We start from the raw sequence: 18,624 nt of genomic DNA on the forward strand, positions 1-18,624 counted from the left end.
ATCTACTTGTTGGACCTGCCTGCTAACTTTCTGTAATTCATGCACTGCGACTCCTTGACCCCTCTCATTTGCAGTCTCTCTCCACTTAGACAATAATCGTCCTTTTGATTCCTCTTACGGGAGTGTGAGGTCATATACTTCACCTCGCGCTTCCTCATGTTAAACTCCATTTGCCAGGATTACACCCAATTACTCAATCTATCCACTTCCCATTGCAGAGTCACAACATAACCTTCCACCTAGTTTCATATCATCGGCAAACTTGTAAACCTTGCATTTCATTCCCTCCTCCAGGTCGTTAAACAGTAGAACATAGAACAGTACAGCACAGTATGGGCTCTTAAGCCCACGATGTTGTGCCAAACTATATGAACATCTCCTCCATGATCAATCTGATCCTTCCCTCCTGCACAGCCCATATCCCTCCATTTTCCTTACTTCCATGTGCCTATCTAAGAGCTCTTTAAAGGTCCCTGTTGTATCAGCCTCTACAACCACCCCCGGCAGTGCAGTTCCAGGCACCCACCACTCTCTGTGTAAAACAAAACCTAGCTCTGACATCTCCCCTAAACTTTCCTCCACACACCTCAAACAGATGTCCTCTGGTATTGGCCATTGCCACCCTGGGAAAAAGGTTCTGGCTGTCCACTCTGTCTATGCCCCTCATAATCTTGTACACCTCTATCAAGTTGCCTTACCCTCTGTCGCTCCAAAGAGAAAAGCCCTAGCTCGTTCAACCTTTCCTCATAAAACATGTTCTCTAATCCAGGCAGTATCCTGGTAAATCTCCTCTGCACCCTCTCTAAAGCTTCCACATCCTTCCTATAATGAGGTGACCAAAACTGAACACAAGTGTGGTCTAACCAGAGTTTTATAGAGCTGCAACGTAACCTTGCGGCTCCTGAACTCAATCCCCTGATTAATGAAGGTCAGCACACCATACGCTTCTTAACCACCCTATCAACTTGCGTGGCAACTTTGAGGGATCTATGGACTTGAGCCCTGAGATCTCTCTGTTCCTCCACACTGCTCAGAATCCTGCCATTGTACTCCGCCTTCATGTCCGTTCCTCTAAAGTGTATCGCTTCACACTTCTCCGGATTGAACTCCATCTGCCACTTCTCCTCCCAACTCTGAATCCTGTCCATATCCTGTTGTAACCTACGACAACCTTCTACACTATCCACAACCCCTCAGTGTCATCTGCAACCTTACTAACCCATCCCTTCACTTCCTCATCCGTCATAAAAATCAGAAACAGCAGGAGTCCCAGAACAGGTCCTTGCGGAACACCACTAGTCACTGACCTCCAGGCAGAATACGCTCCATCTACCACCACCTGTGGGCAAGGCAATTCCGAATCCATGCAGCCAAGTCTCCAGAGATCCCATGCGTCATGACTTTCTGGATGAGCCTACCATGGGGAACCTTGTCAAACGCTTTACTGAAGTCCATATACTCCACATCCACCGCTCAACTTTCATCTATTTGTCTTGTCACCTCCTCTCGAAAAACTCAACCAGGCTCATGAGGCACGACCTGCCCCTCACAAAGCCATGCTGACTGTCCTTAATTTCCCGAAGGGCCTGTGCAGTGCTGTTAGGTTCTATATGACTAGGCTTCTCCGAATTCTGTCCCTAAAAATGCTCTCCAATAGTTGCCCACCACTGACGTAAGACTCACTGGTGTATAATTCCCAGGATTGTCCCTATTACCTTTCTTGAACAATAGCCGTCCTCCAATCCTCTGCTACCGCTCCTGTGGCCAGGGAGGGTACAAATCTCACCGTAAACACTTGAGGGCGTAGAACGGATCCCTGGGGTACCCTGCTAGTTGCATCCCTGCAGCCTGAAAAGGACCTGTTTCTTCCAACAGTTTTCTGTGTGACAGCCAGGCTTCGTATTGAGTGCACTTTGGCAGAGTGCCCCAGGAAAGTCCCTGTAACAGCAACAGTATCTGGGCATGGTGTTGGTCCAGGAGGATGGCACTGAGGTATAAGAAGCTGCTGAATGGGTGTGCAGGCTCGAGGGGTTGAACGGACCCCTGTTTCTCGTGTTCTCGTGTTCTCGCACACGCTGAGCCCCAAGTGGGCTTCCGGTGGGGTTCTGTCTCCGCTAGGCACTGGCACGCTGGAGTAGGTGGACAGGGCCATCGGGTGCCACAGTCTGTGACGGGGAGTACAGTTGAGCTCACTGCTCTCCCTCCCCCACCCAGGGGTTACAGGGACCCAGGCTCTGGGCTGGACGTCTCCGAGCACGCAGTGTCCGTGCAGGGGTGATGACCAAGATGGATGCAGCCTATGAATGCCTGCACTCTGGGGGATCTTGCAGTGCAGGGAGGCAGGAGGAAGGGCAGAGGAGGTCACCATTCGCCACGCACACGCACACACTCCTATCTGCGTGGAGATCAGGGTCGCTGTTGCTCTCGGTTCCCCTGCCCTGGGACGATTGCAGACTGCAGCCGATTGCTGTCATCTCATCAGGGAGCCCTGCTCCCCTCCCAAACTCCACACTCGGAGGGGAGACCTCCTCTGCTCTTCCCCCTGCCTCCCTGCACTGCAAGATCCCCCAGAGCGCAGGCATTCATAGACTGCATCCATGTCCTTGGAGTTCTCCTGGCAAGCTCTTGGCTGGCTTTAGGCCTGGTGTGTCACCGTCCTGGTCCCTCTGAGCCCTCCCTCTCCACCTCCCACCCCACCAGTGGGTGCCCCCCCCCCACTCACTCCCCATCATCATTGCACCTGTTCTTAAAGCAGCAACGCTTCCTGCCCAGCAGCTGCAAGAGTGCTGTTTGCTTTGGGCCTACGTCCCTTCAAGGGCCATCTGCTGGTCTAAAGTGCTGGCAGCTGTGAGACCTTGCGACAGGTGGGCGGTGAGGTGGACAGCTCCCACCGTGAACCGTGCCTTAGAAGGAGGTGACCTCTATGGGACTTCCATGCTGGCAGGCACAATCCCTAACTACAAAGTGGAAAAGGGATATCTCGGCCGCTACTTAAAGGCAGCGGCAAGTTGTTCTCTGCCTCTGAAGCCCAGTTCCATTGAAGTAAATGGAGGCAGAGTGCAAACTGCCAGCTCGTACCAACATACGAATTAGGAGCAACACGAGGCCATTCGGCCCTTCGAGTCTGCTATGTAATTCAGTGGGATTGGCACTGATTGACTAACTTCAACTCCACATCCCCATCTGTCCCTGTAACCTTGCACCCCCCTGCTTATCAACAATATGTCCACCTCTGCCCTCAAATTATTCTAAGACATTTCTTCCACCACTCTTTGAGGAAGAGAGTTCCAAAGACTCATGACCCTCTGAGAGAAAACGTTTCCCCTCATCTCTGTCTTCAGTGGGTGATCCCTTATTTTGAATCGGTGAACTCATTCCCGATTCTCTCACAAGTTGAAGCGCTCTCTCCACACCCACCCTTGCTGAGATATCTCAGGATCCATCTGGGGCTGAGTGCCTCGGCAGAGGCGTGCCTAGAAACAGGCGCTCCTGAGAACGTTTGTATTCCGATCCAGGTGAACGTGAGGTGCACTGCTGCAGATTGCTGGCGGGTCTGACGCGGGCTGACTGAGCAGGGGAGGCTGTTGTTGTTCGGGGGGGGGGGGGGGCAGCTGCCGGCACAAGGCTGTGGCCAGGCTAGTCCGACAGACCAGACCTGAGGCCTGATAGCCGCTTTGTCGAGCACCTTCGCTCCGTCCGCCGCAGCAGCCAGGACCTCCCGGTGGCCGTCCACTTCAATTCCACATCCCACTCCCACACTGACATGTCTATCCACGGCCTCCTGTACTGCCGCGTTGAGGCCAGGCGCAGGTTGGAGGAACAACACGACGATGCTGGAGGGACTCAGCAGGCCGGGCAGCTTCTGTGGAGAAAAGCAGGTGGTCAACGTTTCAGGTCAGGACCCTTCTTCAGGACCCAGACTCAGGTTGAAGGAACAACACCTCATATTCTGCCTCGGGAGTCTCCAACCTGACGGCCTCAACATCGATTTCTCTAACTTCCGGTAACCCCTCCCCTTCTGTTTCTTGCCCCCTGACTCCTTTGTCTTCCCTTATTCCTGTGGCTCCCTTCCCCCCGCCTTGATGACCTGCCCATCTCCTCTCCTCCCCTCCCCTCCCCCATCCTTTATTCCAGGGTCCACTGCCGTCTCCTACCGGATTCCTTCTTCTTCAGCCCTTGGTCTCTTCTAGCTATCACCTGTCACATCTTCCACCTCTCACCCGGACTCGCCTCTCCCCTGCCTGCGTGTGCTCCTCTCCCTCGCCCCCCCCCCCCCCCCCCCCCCACACCTTCTTATTCTGGCTTCTGTCCTCTTCCTTTCCAGTCCTGATGAAGGGTCTCGGCCCGAAACGTCGACTGTTTATTTCCCTCCGTGGATGCTGCCCGACCTGCTGAGTTCCTGCAGCACTCCTTGTATATTGCCCCTGAGAGCAAGCTGTGGTTGACCAGCCTACTGCCACTATCTGAAGCTGGCTTCCTGGGCAAAGTGACTCAGCTGCTCCCGGAGACAGTAAACTACATTCCTAATTCCAGATGGGATGCAGGGATTATCCCTGATTCCCGGCCCTACTTGCTTAGAAATAGCTAGGCTCTACTTAAAGGGCGACAGGGCAGGGAAAAGCTGAGAAGCTTCAGGACCCGTGAGGTTACAGCAGCATAGTGGTCAAGATACTGGGTTGCTAGCCAGAAGTCTGGGTCATTGATCCTGGGACATGAGTTTGAGTCCCACCTCGGCAGCTGGGGAATTTAAATCCAAGTAATTAAATAAACCTGGAATTCGAATGGACAATCTTTTCTCGGTAACAGTGACCGTGAAACTGCTGGATTGTCATTTTAAAAACCCGTGTGGTTCACTGAAGTCCCTCAGGAGGTGAACCTGGTCTGGCCTATGGAACTCCCGGCCCATAATGTGCTTGCCCATCTCCTCAGCTGGTGGGCAGTGAGGGATGGGCAATACGTGCTGGCCTTGCCAGCGACTCCTGCGTCCCACACAGGGTTAAATGAACAACAAAGCCATCACGGGCAGAGGATGACCCTGAGCTCTCCGGAAGGGTGGGACAGGATGGGATTCGGGAAAAGCTGGAAATGCTCAGCAGGTCAGGAAGCATCTGTGGAGAGACGGTCTTGTGGGTGGGTTCTTGCAGAGCCAGAGACCCTGGTTCAATCCTGACTTCTGGGCGCTGTCTATGTGGAGTTTGCACGTTCTCTCTGTGACAGCGTGGCTTTCTCCTGGGTGCCCCTGTTCCCTCTCGCATCCCAAAGACGTGCTAGTTCAGTCAATTGGCCGCTGTAAATTAACCGCAGTGTGGGTGAGGGGTAGAATCCTGGGGGGAGTTGATGGGAATGTGGGGAGAATAAAATGGGATTGGTGTAAATGGATGGTTGATGGTCGGCACGGACTGGGTGGGCCGAAGGGCCTGTTTCCCTGCTGTATGTCTCTACGACTCCGTCGGTGAAGACACTCTGCTGGAGAGTTTCTCCTGTGGAGTGGCTTCGCAGGAGAAACTGGACAGGCATGCTGACGTGTTTGATGAGAAGTTATAGACAAGGGCTGGGCTGTAAACTCTGCTTCTGGGCCTCAAGGTCAGGCTGCCCTGTCTCCCACCCCTGGCCTAGCCAGCCCCTGCCGTCACTGACTGTGATTGTATCCGGGAGTGAGTGCGGGATGGTTGGAGCAGAGGTGATGCCAGGGATGCGAGACCAGCTTCAGTGTCCAACCCAGAGTGTTGGCTTATTGCCAGCCAGACTGCACCGCAGATGCTGCCCCCTCAGTGTGTGGCTGTCTGGTGATTTTATCTGCGTTGAGTCAGGGAGGGCGTAGGAATGTGGGGCAGGCTGGGACCTGTCTCAGCTCTCTGTTAAATGGGCCCGCCTGCTGCTGCATCGCCTGAGAGGTAGATTCCTCCAGATCCAATGGTTCCAGTGATGACAGGCTTTGTAATCTCCAGTAACGGTGAGACATGGCACGCCCGGCAACCACAGGCCCTGGCAACTGCAGGCCCCGACACCCATGGCAACCGCAGAGCCTGTCACCCATGGCGACCGCGGGCCCATGAATCCCAGGCCCCGACACTCCTGGCAGGCCCTGACGCCCGTGGCAACCATGTTTCCTGAATCCCAGGTCCTGTAAACCGCAGGCCCCAACAACCACGTGCAACCGTAGGCCCTGGCATCCACGGGCCCTGAGTCTCCTGGCAACAGAAGGCCCCGGCAACCACAGGCCCCATCACCCCCGGCAACCGCAGGCCCTGAGCCTCCTGGCAACGGTAGGCCCCGGCAACCACAGGCCCCATCACCCCCGGCAACCGCAGGCCCTGAGCCTCCTGGCAACGGTAGGCCCCGGCAACCGCAGGCCCTGAGCCTCCTGGCAACAGTAGGCCCCAGCAACCACAGGCCCCATCACCCCCGGCAACCGCAGGCCCTGAGCCTCCTGGCAACGGTAGACCCCAGCAACCACAGGCCCCATCACCCCCGGCAACCGCAGGCCCTGAGCCTCCTGGCAACAGTAGGTCCTGGCAACCACAGGCCCTGAGCCTCCTGGCAACAGTAGGCCCCAGCAACCACAGGCCCCATCACCCCCGGCAACCACGGGCCCTGACCCTCGGGCCCCAACACCCTGACGACCACAGACCCCGACACCCCCAACAGCTATGGCCCCTCAAGCCAAGGCCCCAAGCCCCTTGTCAACTACATGCCCCAGGAACTGCAGTCCCAACACCCCTGACAACCGTGGGCCCCCTCACCCCCAGCAAGGAGAAGGTCAAGTCCTCTGGGGATGTGTCGACATCCCCACCTCTCTCTGTTCAGGTCCCGTTTCGTTCTGTGAATGTGTCCTGTCCGGCTGAATCTGGTCTGTGACAATGCACAGTAACTCAGCCGCATTCCCAGTTGATGAGACGATAGGTTTGTTTGTACAGCTCCACTGTGTTTATCTTGGAAACGATGCTGCTGCTGTGATGTGAGGAGATGCTGGCAGCGTGCCCGACAACCATGGTCAGCACTGGGGAGACTCCCAAGTGGCCCGGTCCCTCTCGCATTCAAGATATGGGCGTGGGCTGGCCTTTGACGGTACAATAATCCAGTATGTGGTTTTAAAATGAGAGTCTTATAGCATTGTAAACAGGAACACCAGGAGACTGGAACTGCGGAAGCCTGCGTTTGTGTTCAGTACCTGAGCTTATTCCAGAGTCTGAGGTCCAGGTTTGTGCTTAAGGCCTCGGTCTGTTCCTGGGACTAGGAACCCATGTTACTGTTCAGGGCCTGTGTCTGTTCCTAAAGCCTGGGACTTGAGCTGATGGTTAGGGCCTGGGTTTGTTCCCAGAGCCCAGGGATCAAGGTTTAAATTCGATACCTGGGCTTGGTCCAAGAGCCTGCAGCCTGAGTGTACACCTGTAGCCTGGGTTTCTTCCCGGTGTCAAAGTCGAGTTTATTGTCATATACACAAGTCCATGTGTGCACAGGTGCAATGAAAAACTTACTTGCAGCAGCATCACAGGCACATAGCATCAGATATGCAACGTTCACAAGAAAAACATAAATTAAACATAAATTACACAAGAAAGGACACAATTAGAACAAAAAAACAAAGTTTATTGTAGTGCAAAGTGGTCGCAGTGTTGCTATACTGAGGCAGTGATTAGGGTTGTGCCGGTTGGTTCAAGAACTGAATGGTTGAAGGGAAGTAGCTGTTCTTGAACCTGGTGGTGTGCGGACTTCAGGCTTCTGCACCTCCTGCCCGATGGTAATTGCGAGAAGATGGCATGGCCCCGGATGGCGGGGATCTTTGATGATGGATGTTGCCTTTCTGAGGCAGTGCCTACTGTAGATACCACTGATGGTGGGGAGGGATGTGCCCGTGATGTATTGGGCCGAGTCCACCACTCTCTGCAGCTTCTTGCGTTCCTGCGCATTCGAATTGCAGTCCCAGACCGTGATGCAACCAGACAGGACACTTTCAACAGTACATTTGTAGAAGTTTGTTCAGTGACAAGCCGAACCTCCTTAACCTTCTAAGAAAGCAAAGACGCTGGTGCGCCTCCCTTGTGATTGCATCTATGTGTTGGCCCAGGACAGGTCACCTGATATGTTAACTCCCAGGAATTTAATGCTGGGGTGTGTTTGCCTTCAGGTCCTGGGCTTGGTTCTAGAGCCTGGGGCCTGGGATTTTTCCCTGGGGCCTGGGTTTGTGCGCGGGGCCTGGGTTTGTGCGCAGGATCACGGTGAAGGAATGGTTACTGTGGTAACGGCCAGCCTCTGATCTGTTGAACCTCGCTGCCGTGAAGTTTAAAGTAGCCACAACGCGACACACGATCCCTGCAACGTGCTGACACCGGTCCCGGATTCTGCAGGCTCCAATTCAGGGTGGAGGTGTGGAGGTTCACTCCCTGCCGGAGTGATGTCCACCTCTCCCTAAATGCACCCCACTCATCTCCAGAGGATCGTTCACTCTCCATGACCACTGCATTCATCAAAGAGGTGGAAGTAGGCGTTGTGTCCGAGCAACGTTTGGGGGTCGGTGCAGTGACGGGGTGAGGTTTGGGGGTCGGTGAGGTGACGGAGCGAGGTTTGGGGTTCGGTGCAGTGAGGGAATGAGGTTTGGGGGTCGGTGCAGGGACGGAGTGAGGTTTGGGGGTCAGTGCGGTGACGCAGTGAGGTTTGGGGTTCGGTGCAGGGATGGAGCGAGGTTTGGGGTTCGGTGTAGTGACGGAGCGAGGTTTGGGGGTCGGTGTAGCGACGCAGTGAGGTTTGGGGTACGGTGCAGGGACGGAGCGAGGTTTGGGGTTCGGTGTAGTGACGGAGCGAGGTTTGGGAGTCGGTGTAGTGACGCAGTGAGGTTTGGGGTTCGGTGCAGTGAGGGAGCGAGGTTTGGGGGTCGGTGCAGGGACGGAGCGAGGTTTGGAGGTCGGTGCGGTGACGGAGCGAGGTTTGGTGTTTGGTGTAGTGACGCAGTGAGGTTTGGGGTTCGGTGTAGTGACAGGGCGAGGTTTGGGGTCCGGTGTGGTGACGCAGTGTGGTTTGGGGTTCGGTGCGGTGACAGAGCGAGGTTTTGGGTCAGTGCAGTGTTGGTACAATGTTTTGTTTGTGGGGGGGTCAGTGCAGTGCAGTGTATCATTGTGATGGTAGGGGACACGTGCTGTGCTTTCGCAGTGTTTGGGCTTGTACAACATCTCCTGATCCATGAGTGTGTCGGCCGTGTCAGAGTGACATTTGAGCCTGTATGCTGTCCGATGTGCGTGCACTGCCTCGGTATTTGAGTTCGATGCGCAGCGTTGATGCGCAGTCTTGGGGATGAGCTCTGCTTGGTGCAACATTTGCAGTTGTAACCTTCGGGTCCGCGTGCTGCCCCCCGGTGCTGTGTGGGAGCCGCGCACTGCCCCAGCACGGACGTGCGCTGTGCTGGCGGGTGACTTTGCGTGCGTGTCGTCTCCGTCTCTAACCCGGTCTCTCTCTCCCCCCCTTTGTTCCTAGTACTTCGCCTTGCTGCTGTTCATCTTCCTCCTGGAGATCCTGGCTGGCATCTTGGCGTACATCTATTACCAGCAGGTACATCCCGTGCCCTCGCGCCCATTCCCAGTCCGCGGAGCCCTGCACTAACCGGGGCACCATGCTTTGATTATTGAAAGCCCCAGATCTGAGCGTCCAGGAGACGGGCAACGACCTGGCTGGCGCCCAGCAGCTCGATCTCTCCTGGTGCCTCGAGCCCTGTTTCACGAGGAATGCAGCTCGATTTGTAAAGCCCCATCCCGAAGAGCGCAGACCCAGGCTGTGCCTGACCCTGCAACTGAATCGGAATCAGTTTTATTATCACTGACACGTGACGTGAAATTTGTTGTTTTGCAGCAGCAGAACAGTGCAGAGACATAAAATCTATAAATTACAACAATAAATAGTGCAAAACAAAAAGGAATAATGAAGCAGTGTTCAGGACCGTTCAGAAATCTGATGGCAGAGGGGAAGAAGCTGTTCCTGAATCGTTGAGTGTGGGTCTTCAGGCTCCTGTACCTCCTCCCCAATGGTAGTAACAAGAAGAGGGCATGTCCCGGGTGGTGAGGGTCCTTAGTGATGGATGCCGCCTCCTTGAGGCACTGCCTCCTGACGCTGTCCTCGATGGCAGGGAGACTGGTGCCCGTGGTGGAACTGCCCACTCCCTACCCCTGGGATGTTCCCAGATCATTCCACTACCGGACGCACGACGTCGTCCCTCACAGGAGGACCCGCCGATTCCAGCGGGAGGGCCCTGCTGAGCGGGACTCTCCACGGGGCAGTGTGCCGGCAGCTAACAGAGGCGATCTCCGCCCGACCTTCACAGAGACCCGCAGAGCTGTTCGACACAAAGCCCCCCCCCCCCCCCAAAGCTGCAAGTGCTGTCGACAGACAGGAGCCTCACAACCAGTGAACAGCTGCCTCCTGCTTTATTTTACAGTTTTCCCTGCCTCCTCCAGCTCTTCTCGACTGCAAATCCACACACTGACCCAGGTCAGGCATGCTAAATCACTCCATTGCTTTATTACGGCCTGTCGTCCCCAGGTCCCCGGTTTATGCACTATTTTTGATTTTGCTTCCTGTTTTAAAACTAATTTTATTTACATGCTTTTGACATTATTTTAAATTTAAAACATTATCCCCCACCCTTGGTGCCAGTCACGGGTAAACAAGCCTAGGCAGCTCTGTCAGTCAGTGCTAGGCACAGATAGAGCAGGTCTGAACACCCTGCCATCTGGTGGCAGGCACCAGTAGGGCACGTCTAGACCCCAGAGCCAGGTAATTGGTTTATTATTGTCACATGCACTGAGATACAGTGAAAAGCTTTTGCGTGCTATCCAGACAGATCATTCCATACACAAGTACATTGAGGTAGTACAAGGGGGGGGGAAACAGAATATAGTGTTACAGTTACAGAGAAAGTGCAACGCAGGTGGACAAATAAAGTGCAAGGGCCACGACGAGGTAGATTGAGTGAACAAAAGTTCTTGGTCGGACAAGAGGTCAGTTCAAGAGTCTTATGACAGCGGGATAGAAGCTGTCCTTGAGTCTGGTGATATGTGCACTCAGGCTTTTGTATCTTTTGCCCGATGGGAGGGTATCGGTATTGGTTTATTATTGTCACTTGTACCGAGGTACAGTGAAAAACTTGTCTTGCATACCGATCGTACAGTCAATTCATTACACAGTACAGAGTGCATTGAGGTAGTACAGAGTACACTGAGGTAGTACAGAGTACACTGAGGTAGTACAGGGTGCATTGAGGTAGTACAGGGTGCATTGAGGTAGTACAGGGTGCATTGAGGTAGTACAGGGTGCATTGAGGTAGTACAGGGTGCATTGAGGTAGTACAGAGTGAATTGATGTAGTACAGGGTGCATTGAGTTAGTACAGGGTGCATTGAGGTAGTACAGAGTGCATTGAGGTAGTACAGGGTGCATTGAGGTAGTACAGGGTGCATTGAGGTAGTACAGGGTGCATTGAGGTAGTACAGGGTGCATTGAGTTAGTACAGGGTGCATTGAGGTAGTACAGAGTGCATTGAGGTAGTACAGGGTGCATTGAGGTAGTACAGAGTGCATTGAGGTAGTACAGGGTGCATTGAGGTAGTGCAGGGTGCATTGAGTTAGTTCAGGGTGCATTGAGGTAGTACAGGGTGCGTTGAGGTAGTACAGGGTGCGTTGAGGTAGTACAGGGTGCGTTGAGTTAGTACAGGGTGCATTGAGTTAGTACAGGTAAAATGTCCAGGGTAGGAGGGTTCCTTTATTATGTTGGCTGCTTTCCTGAGGCAGCAGGAAGTGTAGACAGAGTCCATGGAGGGGAGGCTGGTTTTTGTGAAAAACTGGGCTGTGTCCACAACTCTCTGCAGTTTCTTGTGGTCTTTGAGTGGAGTATTGCTTGCCTTGCTGACTGGTATTAACTTGGGATATAGATATCTCCCGGTCTGACCACATCCATGTATTTCCCTCTCCTCCCCGCTCGCCCTCCCAACCCCCTGCTCGTCGCTCCCTCTCTGCCCTCTGTCGCAGCTGAGCGATGACCTGAAGACAAACCTGAGAGTGACGATGATCGAGAAGTACCGGGTGGCAGGACACGAGAAGGTCACCAAGGCCGTCGACAAACTGCAGCAGGAGGTGAGGGCCCACTTGGTCAACGGTCTGGGACTGAAGGTGGGCTGGGGTGGGGCTGGGTCTGACAGAGGGAGGGAGAACACTAGGGGGTCTGGGAGAAGCACGAATGTGGGGGGGGGTCTAAGAACGTAAATAAGATCAGGTGTCAGCCATTTGGCCCCTTGCTTCACCATTTAGTAAGATCATGGTTGATCTCCACGCCTGTTCCCCAGAACCCCGTTGCTCACCCTGTAGACCAGAACCCTGCTGAGTTCTGGTCTACAGCGTATTCATTAGCTCTAGCTCTGCAGAGAATGACACATTGACTCTGCTCAGTTGAATTACAGTTTTCTAAATTCCTGCTCCCACTTCCCTAGCCTTGGATTCCAGCATTTCCCTCCTGGCTAATGTTCAGACCAACTGGCCTATAGTTTCCCGCTCTCTGAATCTTGAATAGGGACGTTTCCGATCCACTGGGGCAAACTCTCCCTTTGCTGCCACTTCTTTTAGGACTCGAGGATGCAGGCGACCAGGAGCGGGAGGTCTATCAGCCTCCAGTCCCGTTGGTTTGCCTGGTGCCTTTGCCTGGAGGTTGTGGTTGGTTTAACTTTCTCCTTCCCTTTTTGGTTCCTGGATTTTCTGTTACTTATTGGGATCTTGTGTCATGAGGACAAATACAAAATACTTATTGAAAGTCTTTCCATTTCCTTATTTCCCTTTTAGTAATTCCCCAGACTCATCCCCTAAGGAAGAAACATTTGCTTTTGTTTCTTTGTGTTACCGTTGTTTTGCTGGTTTGCTCTCTCAATCTATTTTCTTCCTCTCTTTATTGGTTTCCTCTGAGCCATCGCTAATCCTTGCAGAACTATACACCTTTTCCTTCAATCTGATACTATCATTACTTTCATCACTTAGCCACTTGGAGAGTTGTTATTTCTCAACAGAATATTATGAAATATTTCCTTAAAGATCAGCTGCTTATCTACTCTCTTATTAATCTATGGAGGGGGTAGAGGAGAGATTGGTGGGGGAACAAGGCTGGAAGGTGAATGGGATTGGTGGAGAGGGGCTGGAGGCGAATGGGATTGGTGGAGAGGGGCCGGAGGGATTGGTGGAGAGGGGCTGGAGGTGAATGGGATTGGTGGAGAGGGGCTGGAGGGATTGGTGGAGAGGGGCTGGAGGGTGGATAGGATTGGTGGAGAGGGGCTGAAGGGATTGGTGGAGAGGGGCTGGAGGGTGGATGGGATTGGTGGAGAGGGGCTGAAGGGATTGGTGGAGAGGGGCTGGAGGGATTGGTGGAGAGGGGCTGGAGGGATTGGTGGAGAGGGACGAGGGTGGAAGGGATTGGTGGAGAGGGGCTGAAGGGATTGGTGGAGAGGGGCTGGAGGGTGGATGGGATTGGTGGAGAGGGGCTGAAGGGATTGGTGGAGAGGGGCTGGAGGGTGGATGGGATTGGTGGAGAGGGGCTGAAGGGATTGGTGGAGAGGGGCTGGAGGGATTGGTGGAGAGGGGCTGGAGGGATTGGTGGAGAGGGGCTGGAGGGTGGATGGGATTGGTGGAGAGGGGCTGGAGGGTGGATGGGATTGGTGGAGAGGGGCTGGAGGGATTGGTGGAGAGGGGCTGGAGGGTGGATGGGATTGGTGGAGAGGGGCTGGAGGGTGGATGGGATTGGTGGAGAGGGGCTGGAGGGATTGGTGGAGAGGGGCTGGAGGGTGGATGGGATTGGTGGAGAGGGGCTGAAGGGATTGGTGGAGAGGGGCTGGAGGGTGGATGGGATTGGTGGAGAGGGGCTGAAGGGATTGGTGGAGAGGGGCTGAAGGGATTGGTGGAGAGGGGCTGGAGGGATTGGTGGAGAGGGGCTGGAGGGTGGATGGGATTGGTGGAGAGGGGCTGGAGGGTGGATGGGATTGGTGGAGAGGGGCTGGAGGGATTGGTGGAGAGGGGCTGGAGGGATTGGTGGAGAGGGGCTGGAGGGTGGATGGGATTGGTGGAGAGGGGCTGGAGGGTGGATGGGATTGGTGGAGAGGGGCTGGAGGGATTGGTGGAGAGGGGCTGGAGGGTGGATGGGATTGGTGGAGAGGGGCTGGAGGGATTGGTGGAGAGGGGCTGGAGGGTGGATGGGATTGGTGGAGAGGGGCTGGAGGTGGCGAGGGTGGGAGGGAGTCTCGGGGGGGCGGAATTGAGGAGCCGGTGGGGCAGAGGGGCTGCGATTTGGGAGGTGTGCTGGGAGGGAGGAGGAGGGAGGGAGAGTGACAAAACCTGCCCCCTCGCTCCACGTCTGACGGCCGTTGCCCCTCCTGCAGCCCCCGCCTGTTGCGACGTGCAGGTTCCAGGGTTTGGGGAAGGGGGAATAGTTGTGTCCCAGGGGCTGTTACCTCCCAGCTGAACCCTCGCCCTCTCTGCCTTCTCCTCAGTTCCGCTGCTGTGGAAGCAACAACTCACTGGACTGGAACGACAGCACCTGGGTGAAGAGTTCCAATGCTGGGGGCCGCGTTGTCCCCGACAGCTGCTGCAAGACCAAGATCACCGGCTGCGGCAAGAGGGACCACCCGTCCAATATCTACAAGGTGGAGGTCAGTGTCGGGGGAGCTGCAGATGTGTCGTCCTGGGCCAACGTGAATCCAGCTGCTCCCATCGGCGTCCACTGAAGTCCCCACCGTCGGGACACGCAGCTGTTGATTGGCAGTTAGTGCCCAGCTGTTCATTGACGATTGACGTCAACTGGTGACTGTGTCCAGCTGTTGATTGGCAGCCAGCTGTTGATTGCTGGTTGCTGTACAGTCATTGATTGCCATACAGCTGTTGGCCGTCGATTGCCATACGGGTGTTGATTGCTATACAGCTGTTGATTGTCATACAGCTGTTGGCCGTCGATTGTTGTACAGCTGTTGATCGCCATACAGTTGTTGGCTGTCAATTGCCGTACAGCTGTTGGTTGTCATACAGCTGTTGGCCGTTGATTGCCGTACAGCTGTTGATCACCATACAGATGTCGGCCGTCGATCGCCCTACAGCAGTTGATCGCTGTACAGCTGTTGGCCATCTGCCGTACAGCTGTTGATTGGACAGTCTCCTTGCCTCAGTTAGACACTCTGTGTTGAGCCTGCCCACTCCCCTGCCATGTTGTTTTGCCCTGTCACTGCAGGAGAAGCCTCCAGCGGCAGAGGAGACGGGTCCGTGGCTGTGCACCCTCTTGTGTGCCTCCCAACCCTCTGTGTACCTCTCAACCTTGCCCAGCCCCCTGCCCAGAATTATTCCTCACTTCCCCTTTGGAAGTTCCCGAATCCGCTTGCACTGCCCTTTCAGGCGGTGGGTCAAATCCCACAACCGGCCGCGCGCCATCAATTCTGCTTGTTCTTTACGAGTCGCCTGACACCGTGCCCTGGGCTCAGCTTTCTTCCGCTGCCGCTTTAAAGCCTTCAGTGACGCAGAAGGCTCGGACAGCCTCTCTGCGACACGGGCGGCCCTCCTGCCCTGCTCCCGTTCCGAAGAGACCGCCCTGGCCCCTCTCCCCCTCCGCGCCGGAGCCCAGAGTCACGGGGCTGCTGTCTTTTCCAGGGGGGCTGCATCACCAAGCTGGAAGGATTCATCATGGCCCACCTGAGGATCATCGGGGCAGTGGGAATCGGCATTGCCTGCGTTCAGGTAGGAACGCCGTCGGCAGGATGCGGCAGCGTGCTGGGGCCGAGTGGGTGATTTCCCTGGACGGGAGTCGGCAGGAGCCCCACCCTCGGGCTGGCGTCCAATGCCCCCCTGACAGATGGGTCTGTCAGCCCTGGCTCCTCCCGTTTCCCCCGGCTCCTCTTCCAGCAGGACCTCGGGCGCTCGCTCCTACTGGGCCATCTCCGGGCAATCCCGGGACATCCTGTAGGAGGGGTTGGCTGGAGCTGCCCAAAGGGTGGGTGGGTGGGTGCAGAGGTCCGCTGGCGGGGCATGGCGCCGCGCATCGCAGGCCTGCGCGGTTCGGCGCTGTGCAGCTCAGACCCCTGCGTGGCCCGGACCGCGGCAGAGCCGCTGGGCGATGAGGGGTCGAGGGTCCGTCGGGAGCAGGAGCCTCAGCACTGGGGTAACATGCTGAGGTGGTTCTCAGTGGGGCTGCTGCTGTGCTGGATCTGCCTGGTGGTGGGGTGTGTGGGAGAGCTGGGGAGGTGGGGGTGAGGAGAGGGGTTTGTGGGAGTGGGGACGGTGGGGTTTGAGGAGGGAAGGGGTATTTGGGGGGGAGCGGTGGGGTTTGGGATGGGTGGGGTTTGGTTTGGGGAGGGGGAGGGACTGGGGGGAAGAGGGGTTAGTAGGGGTGGGGACAGTGGGGTTTGGGGAGGGAAAGGGTGTTTGGTGGGGGAGCGGTGGGGTTTGGGACGGGAGGGGGTTGATTTTGGATTGGGGGAAGGGTTTGGGGAGCAGGAGGGTGGGGTTTGGGATGGAAGGGGGTGGGGTTTGGTTTGGGGAGGGGGAGGGTTTGGGGAGGTGGGGGGGTGGGATTTGGGACAGGAGGGGGACAGTTTAGGAAGGTGGGAGGGTGGAGTTGGGATTGGAAAGGGGGGAGGGTTTGGGACAGGAGGGATTTGGGTTTTAGGCAGGGGAGGGTGGAATTTAGGGAGGGAAGGGGTGTTTGGCGAGGGGGAGGGTGGGTTTTGGGATGGGAGGGTGGGGGAGGGGTGGGGTCTGTGGGGAGGCGGGTGGTTTGGGACGGTGCAGTCTCCCGACCATCGACTCACTGCCGTTTTGCTCCACAGATTTTCGGGATGATCTTCACCTGCTGCCTGTACCGTAACCTGAAGGAGGACACTCCGTACTAAGCCAAGGCAGTCGGCATCCCAGCACGCACCCCCTCCACACCCCCCCACCTCCCCCCCCCACCACCAACCTTCCGAAAGCCACCTCCATCTCTCTGCCGGGGTGTGTCGCAGGAGGTGGTTCATTCAGTACACACTGGAACCCCACCCCCCCACACCCTGCTCCCCTCCCGTCCCCTCCATGCGCTCCCTCTGTTCCCTCCCCCCCCCCACCCACACCACCTCATGCCCCTCTGCTTCTCCACTCCTGGCCCCCTTGCCCCCCTGCCCCCTGCCCCCTGCCCCCTGCCCTGCAGTCAGCAGTCACAGGTGTGATCAGGACCTGGGACACGTCCTGTTACTTGTGGTCCCATGCTGGTCCTTCTCCGGGGTCTGCATTCCTGGGGATAAGCCCAGCCTCCCCGGGCAGTTCCCCAGAGCGGACCCCGGAAACGCAGCTACCGATTCCTCTCAAGGACCCCCCCCCCCCCCCCCCCCCCCCGCCCCCAGCTTCCTCCCTCCCAGCGCAGGAGCCTTGGACCCTTGACCAGACTGGTGGGACCCTATTCCCAGACCTGACTTGACCTGACCCTCTCTCTCTCTGCCCTCCCACCCCTGCCCCGACTCTCCCCCCACCCCCCCACGCCCCGTCGATCCCCAGCCCCTCCCGGGAATGCCTCCCATTGGTACCCCCAGTGGGAAGGGTGGCCTCCGAGCTCCCGGACCCGGGGGAGAGAGAGGGCGACGAAGCAGCGGCAGGGACTCCTCGTCTTATGGTGCCCGTCCCCGGGAGAAGCGACCAGCACCCGGGTAACAGGCGGGCAGAGGGACCCCAGGGCAGCGCCTGGGTGGCCGCTGGCCCATTGCCTGTCCGGCAGGAGACAGAGAGGGCAAGGGGCAGGGGTTACACTGGCAGAGGTTGTGACACACGACATTAACATTGAGCCTAGCTGTAGAGTGAGCTGTCTCTGCTGGGTGTGTGGGGAGCAGAGAGCATTGCCGGCAGTTGCAAGTATCTCTGCTCCTGTCCTCTAACCCTACTGTAATAGCGCTGCTGCCTACAGGGACGTCTCACTGCCTACCGCCTTGTATTTTTATATTTACCGTAGAAAATAAAACAAGATCTAACACAGCCCCGTTATGGAAGTCAGTCCGTGCTGTAATAAGGTAGACAACAGCAGAACCAAGGAGCGTACAATAAGGGCTTTATTATTTAATGCTAGCGGGAGTGAGTGATACAGAGAAAGAGTAAACAGGGTAACCCAAGCTCTGTACTGATCCCCACTCAAAGATTTACATGTCTGCGTCCCTCCTTTTATACTTAATCTAAAGACGCCTACATGCGGAGTTGTACATACTTGGGCAGTTGCTTACAACAAACTTTTAGGAAAACAAGATATGCCCTAAGCACTCCCAAGCACCTGCACATCTTGCATTCATAACTATAGTCACGCCATGGTTGAAGCAATAACAGCCGTACATTATTAACCCTTACATATCCAGTTACCTTTACACCGTGTCTAACTCCCGACACACACTCCCTGCCCAAACATTGCACGGTGAGGCCACGGTTGGGCCACATCCGGAGTGCTGCGGACAGTTCGGCTTACCACATGATACGGAAGGATGGGCTTGTGCAGGAGAAGGGTGCAGAGGAGATTCATCGGGACCTCTTGGTTATAAAACCATGAGGGGCGTAGATAAAGGTGGATGGTCACGGTCTTTTCCCCCAGGGTAGGGGCGTCTAAAGATAAGATATCT

At 55.9% G+C, this 18,624-nt stretch overlaps 1 protein-coding gene across 1 annotated transcript in view; it reads left to right on the plus strand.

The window, feature by feature from the left end:
- LOC127577853 (CD151 antigen-like) overlaps positions 1-17,995 on the plus strand; it is a 38,817-nt gene extending 20,822 nt beyond the window's left edge. The window contains exons 4-8 of the mRNA XM_052029467.1: positions 9,469-9,543; positions 12,011-12,115; positions 14,506-14,664; positions 15,650-15,736; positions 16,825-17,995. Of these exons, the coding sequence (XP_051885427.1) occupies positions 9,469-9,543; positions 12,011-12,115; positions 14,506-14,664; positions 15,650-15,736; positions 16,825-16,887 (489 nt within the window). The 3' untranslated portion in view covers positions 16,888-17,995. The remainder of the gene's footprint in view (positions 1-9,468; positions 9,544-12,010; positions 12,116-14,505; positions 14,665-15,649; positions 15,737-16,824) is intronic.
- Positions 17,996-18,624: the final 629 nt, after the last annotated feature.

This window comes from Pristis pectinata, chromosome 14, assembly GCF_009764475.1.
Source record: "Pristis pectinata isolate sPriPec2 chromosome 14, sPriPec2.1.pri, whole genome shotgun sequence".
NCBI lineage: Eukaryota > Metazoa > Chordata > Chondrichthyes > Rhinopristiformes > Pristidae > Pristis > Pristis pectinata.